This window comes from Zingiber officinale, chromosome 5A (genome assembly GCF_018446385.1).
Source record: "Zingiber officinale cultivar Zhangliang chromosome 5A, Zo_v1.1, whole genome shotgun sequence".
Lineage (NCBI taxonomy): Eukaryota > Viridiplantae > Streptophyta > Magnoliopsida > Zingiberales > Zingiberaceae > Zingiber > Zingiber officinale.
Window position 1 is genome coordinate 29,541,854 of NC_055994.1, and position 5,735 is coordinate 29,547,588.

At 34.2% G+C, this 5,735-nt stretch overlaps 1 protein-coding gene across 6 annotated transcripts; it reads right to left on the reverse strand.

Moving 5' to 3' along the window:
• Positions 1-3,121: 3,121 nt before the first annotated feature.
• LOC121980372 (lysophospholipid acyltransferase LPEAT1-like) lies at positions 3,122-5,166 on the reverse strand. 6 transcript variants are annotated; one of them, XR_006111515.1, is made up of 6 exons: positions 5,063-5,166; positions 4,443-4,606; positions 3,758-3,859; positions 3,623-3,653; positions 3,407-3,439; positions 3,122-3,320 (listed from the first exon to the last, which is right to left on the reverse strand). XR_006111515.1 is itself a non-coding variant. In XM_042532381.1 (5 exons), exons 1-4 carry the CDS (start codon positions 4,557-4,559, stop codon positions 3,421-3,423), a joined length of 276 nt encoding a protein of 91 aa, XP_042388315.1. In that variant the 5' UTR covers positions 4,560-5,056; the 3' UTR covers positions 3,122-3,320; positions 3,407-3,420. The 6 variants fall into 6 exon arrangements, 1 of the variants encoding a protein (XP_042388315.1); XR_006111516.1 differs by having other exon boundaries at positions 4,443-4,644; positions 5,063-5,148; XR_006111518.1 differs by lacking the exon at positions 5,063-5,166 and adding an exon at positions 4,692-5,056.
• Between the last annotated feature and the right edge of the window lie 569 nt (positions 5,167-5,735).

Genomic DNA, 5,735 nt, shown 5'->3' on the forward strand with positions numbered 1-5,735 from the left:
AAGTTCGAGGTAACCTGCTATGGGGGCAACCAGAAAGGGCACATCAAGGCCAACTGCCCAAATCAGAAGGATGCAAAGAAGCAGAGGAAAAAGAAGGTGCTGAAGGTAACATGGGACGAATCCTCAGAAGAGGAAACAGACGACGAACTCGATTAGACGAGTCTACTTGCACTGATGGCCCGGGACCAGATCAATCTGTCCGAGAGCGAGAGCGAGTTGGAAGCCGAGTCCGAGCGAAGTCACGGATCCGTATCCATTTCCGAAGGGTCTGATTCCGCTGTAAGTGTTCCTCGGTTAAACAATTTAGTGAATTACTTATTACGCAAATTAGCTAAATCAAACCTTAAGGTCAAGTCACTTCTAAAGGAAGTAGCAGTCCTTAAAGAAGTGACTAACGCCAAAACCTTGCCTGACCCAGTTCAGTCTGGAAATTCAACTCAAGTTCAAAAACTTGAGGAAGAAAATTTCAGTCTGAAAACTCAGGTCAAGGATTTGAAAAATACATTAGAACGGTTTTCTTTGGGCTCCAAGAAGCTTGACCTAATTCTTGGGACACAAAGAGTCGTTTACAATAGAACTAGGCTAGGATATAAAACCAAAAGGAAATATAGATCTTATCTAGCCTTAGTAAACAGACCTAATAATAAATCGGTCCAAGCATGGGTACCTAAGTCCAACATGATTAATCAAGTTGGACTTGGACAATATTGGGTCCCTAAGGATCAAATACATTACCTCGATAGACCATATCGAGGCTATGATCCAGGGGGAGCTAGTAGAAAAACTATATCAATAAAAAGAACATAATCAAAAATAAAATTAAAATTAAGTTAAATCAAAAATCAAATTAAGATTAAATTCAAATTAAAAATTCAGATTAATTCAAAATTCAAATAAAATTTAGAAATTAAATTCTTACAAAATCTTAAAAATCCAAGGGAAGGCTCCAGAATAGCTGGCACCTCCAAACTTAATCCACCCGACAAGGATAACCAAGAGTAGACTACCCGTCAGGGTAATTAAGGTTAGAATAAAAAGGGTTAGGTTTAACTTGACTCACAGTACTGGTGAAGTATTGGATGATAGTATGTTGGAGAAGCTTAATCATCACATGTCTAGGAAGATATGACTTCGACCTAGTGCATTTGGCTAAGTGGAACTGACCGAAGCTACCCTTTGTGGATACTAAGCGGTTAGACCAAGGTTTTGTACTAAGTTCAATGGGTAGGACTATTTGGAAAACCTTGAAGGCATGGTTACTTTAATGATGTCCTTGTGACTCACCATAGCCCAGAAATTTATCCAAAGAATAGTTATTTGTTGAACTCAAAGCTAAACCTGAATCTAACACAAAGTTAAACCAAACCCTAAAATTGAACCTAATTCTTCTCATAAAAATTATAGGATTCCCTGATTGAAAATTTAGATCGGGTGAGATGACTAAGGAATAGAAAATCAAATTTGAAATTCAAATTCAAATTCGAATTAAAATTTAAAATTCGAAATTAAAATTCATAATTAAAATTAAATTAATTCAAATTAAAATTCAAAATTCGAATTAAAACTCTAAATTTGAAATTAAAATTCGTAATTAAATTAAAATTCAAAATCAAATTAACTTAATTATTCTACAAATTAACTTAATTATTTTTCAAAATTAATTAACTTAAATATTTTCCAAATTAATTAACTTAAATATTTTTCAAAATCACTTAACTTAAATATTTTTCAAAATCACTTAACTTAAACTTTTTTCAAAATTAATTAACTTAAATATTTTTCAAAATTAAATTAACTTAAATATTTTTTTCAAAATTTTTCAAACTTAAATATTTTTCAAAATTAATTAACTCAAATATTTTTCAAAATTAATTAACTTAAATATTTTTCACAATTAATTAACTTAAATATTTTTCAAACCTTCAAAAATTTAATTACTACTTTTTCAAAATTTAATTAACCTTTAATATCTTCCTCAATCCTAATATTTACTCAAATTTAATAACTTCACTTTCTTTTTCATCAAATAGAGTCCAATTCAAACACTTTATGTGTAGGAGCATAAATAATTGGATCAGTGGATGTTGGATAGTGGATGCTCACTACAAAAAAAATTGTTTTTTGAGAAGAATTTAGCGACGAATTTTTAAAAAAAAATCGTTGCAAAAAGTTTTTGCGACGAAATCTGCGACGAATATTTTTTGTCACATAAAAGTCGTCCCTAAATATTTGCAACGAAAAAACGCAATTCGTCGCAAATTCTGTGACGAAAATAAAATTCATCGCAAATTTAGTTGGAAACATAGTAAGATTAGAAAACAAGAATCTGCGACGAAAATATAATTTGTCACAAATTTTGCAACAAATTTTCATATTCGTTGCTACTTTTTGCAACGAATATAATAATTTGTCGCAATATTTGGGACGAATTATATTTTCGTCGCAAAATTAATTGGAACACCACAAAATTTAGAAACTCAAATCCGCAACGAATCTGAAAATGCGTCACAGAATCTGCGACGAATCCAGAAATTCGTTGCAGAATTTTGCAACGAATCGAAAAATTCGTCGCAAAAGCTACGACAAATCAGAAAATTCATCGCAAAATCTGCGATAAATTTGGAAATTCGTCGCAAAATCTGCAACGAATCTGGAAATTCGTTGCCAAATCTACAATGAATTTTCATATTCGTTGCAGATTCTGCGACAAATTTTCAGATTTGTTGCAGATTTTTGCAACGAATCCAAAAATTTGTCGCAAAATCTAGCAATATATTTTCAATTATGAATCTTGCAATGAAAAGAATATCGTCGTAATATTTATCGCAAATCTGCTACGAATTTCTAAATTTGTCGCAAATTCTGCAACAAATTTTAAAATTCGTCGCAAAAATCTACAACAAATTTGAAAATTCGTCGCAGATTCTATCACTGTACATTACGATAATTTTACGACGAAAATATTTTTATCGCAAAATTTATTCCAAAACATAATAAAAATGACAATACAAAAATATCTATAAAATTCATACACATCGTTGATAACACATCATATCTAACAAAATAAAACTATATATTAAACCAAATCACAATTTATACATCAAATCCAAACATCACAAAATATCCATAAAATTCAAACATTTCATACATCAAAATACAAACATCATCTAATATCCATACAATCCAAAACATTTCATACATCAAAAAAGTCTAATATCCATACAATCCAAACATCATAAGAAGTTTTAAACCATCCATACATCAACAAATATCCAAACATCACTAAATCTTCTCCATCTTCTTCGAATATTCTTTTTTTCCTGCATCAAAATAAAAATACAAATAATATCAATTATTATAAGAAAGAAATTACTATATATGAACACCAAAAATAAATCTTACTTACTCAGACATTGATTTTCATTGTGGCTGACCAATCCTGTTTCAAACAAATTAACAGTATTAACAAAAAAAAAGAAACGTTTACAATCAAATAACTAATGTTCAAAAATACTAATTGTGAGATAAAGAATATTCATACAAGAAAGTGTTGGTTCGAAATGTTAGTTGAAAATTAGTAAGCAACAAGTCAAAAAATGAGAAAATAATAGATGAAAAATACCTGATTAGACCAACCAAGGGAAGCTGAGCTACTGATCTCTTAACAAAAAATGTCAGTTCAAAATGTTAGTTGAAAATTAGAAAGCGCAGTATCTTCATAATTTCACATGCATTTGTTGAAAAATTAATAACATACCTTTGCAACAAAACTTGGAAAGGCTGATGACATATGATAAAAAATATCCACATAAGAAATGTGATTTGAGACAACTGCATATGACTTTTCAAATTCATTGACCTAATTTCAAAAATTATGGAGTTTAGAAAAATAATATAAGATATCTAATGTTCTATGGAAGTTCCTACATCTGAAAGAGGAAAATCTCCTAAGCATGAAGAGTTATATTTGTTTAAAAGACCAGTACAATGACTTATATCAAGAAACATGGTTTTAGAATTTTGGTATCGAATAATAGGGGTGCATAACAGCATGAACAGAACAAGAAACTTTGAAAATATTTCACCATCACCTCATTTTGTTGTCACAAATTATCATTATTAAAAAATTTGCATATACCTTTGGATCTATTTCACCATCTTCTCATTTGGTATCACCCTTCATATTCTATCTGATTCAGAAAAGTAAAAAAACTTACACATGTAGGAGGTATTTCTTGATGATTTTTATAGGAGGTATTTCTTGATGATTTTTAAGTGGATCGATCACTAAGTTGTCATTAAAAACAATAATAATGCTGTTTAAGATAATAATAGGAACATTCAACATCATGAACTGAACAAGAAACAACAAATCAAGTGGATAAAGAATGAATCAACAACTTAAAACTTGGAGAGATAGTTCTAACCCAATCTGGTAATACCTCATTGTCGAGACTCATGTGACTCTCTTTGATCCAATAGAAACCAAACGTAAAGAGCATTGCTCTAGAGGCAAATCTCTCGCACCGCACAACCACCGCCCTCCTCCACCCCGTCATGTGAGCATAGTCCTCCTGGCCATTCTCCCGACTCGGAGGCGAGAGATCTGGAAGATAAGGTAGTAAAGCACGAGTATCAACACCCCTGCAACCACATGAATCGGCACCAGCGTCACCGCCGCGATACCTAACTTGACCTTCTACGTCGCAGGAAACTGCCCTAGGCCCATTACACCGTAGGCATCCCGCGCCTGCCGAGAGCTAGGCGCGGCCTCCGGCGGTCGGCCAACGCCAGGGGCGGCCTCCGGCGGTCGGCCAACGCCAGGGGCGGCCTCCCGCAGCCGGCCTGCGCCAAGCGCGACCTCCCGCGGCCGGCCAGCGCCAGGCACGGCCTCCCGCGGCCGGCCAGCGCCAGGCGCGACCTGCCAGCGCCAAGCGCGGGCTCCCGCGGGCGGCCAGTGCTAGCAACGGCCTCCTGCGGCAGGAGAGAGCCAGCCGCCGGCGGACGAGTGCCGGAAGACCCGTCGGAGAAGGAAGAGAGGTATGAAGAGGACGGGAATCACCTCCACGCGCCGCCGCTGCCAACGCAAATTAGGGCAAAGGGGAAAGGAACGGGTGAGTTAAAAAGTTAGGTTTTTTTTTTTGCCACAAAGATTAGTTCGTTGTTAAATTCGTAGTAAATTCTACGACGAATTTTGAAATTCGTTATTGATCTGTGACAAATTATGAAATTCGTTGCTGATCTGCGACGAATTTTGAAATTCGTCACAGAATTAATTCTTTTTTAAATATATAAATTTAGTTTTTCTGAAACCGGTTGAGGCACATAGAGAGTTCGGAATTAGATGAAATCAATTCCTATGGGTTCCTATAAATCCCCTAATTTTATAAATCTCTTCAAACACTAATTTTACTCGACCGATGATTTTTTTTACGCGAAGGTGTCCAAAAATTGTTAATCGTATTTAAAAAAATCATCGATCTCAATATATTGGGTAAAATTAATATTAGAAGCTATCTTTGTGATAAGGGGATTTATAGTAACCCATAGGAATTTGTTTCATGTCATTCTGATTTCTCTAGATATTTCAATCGACTTCGGAAAGTTTATTTTTTAAAAATAATAATGGTCAATTCTGCGATGAATTTTGAAATTCGTTGCAGAATCTGCGATGAATATATAAATTCGTCGCAGAATCTGCAACGAATAAATAAATTCGTCGCAGAATCGGCGAC

Coding starts and splice junctions, on each gene's coding strand:
- LOC121980372 (XM_042532381.1), bottom strand. CDS start 4,559: ATGACGGGGTGGAGGAGGGCGGTGGTTGTGCGGTGCGAGAGATTTGCC. Junction 3,860..4,442: donor ACATGAGTCTCGACAATGAG/GTATTACCAGAT, acceptor TTTTGAAATTAG/GTCAATGAATTTGAAAAGTC. Junction 3,661..3,757: donor TTCCAAGTTTTGTTGCAAAG/GTATGTTATTAA, acceptor TTTTTTGTTAAG/AGATCAGTAGCTCAGCTTCC.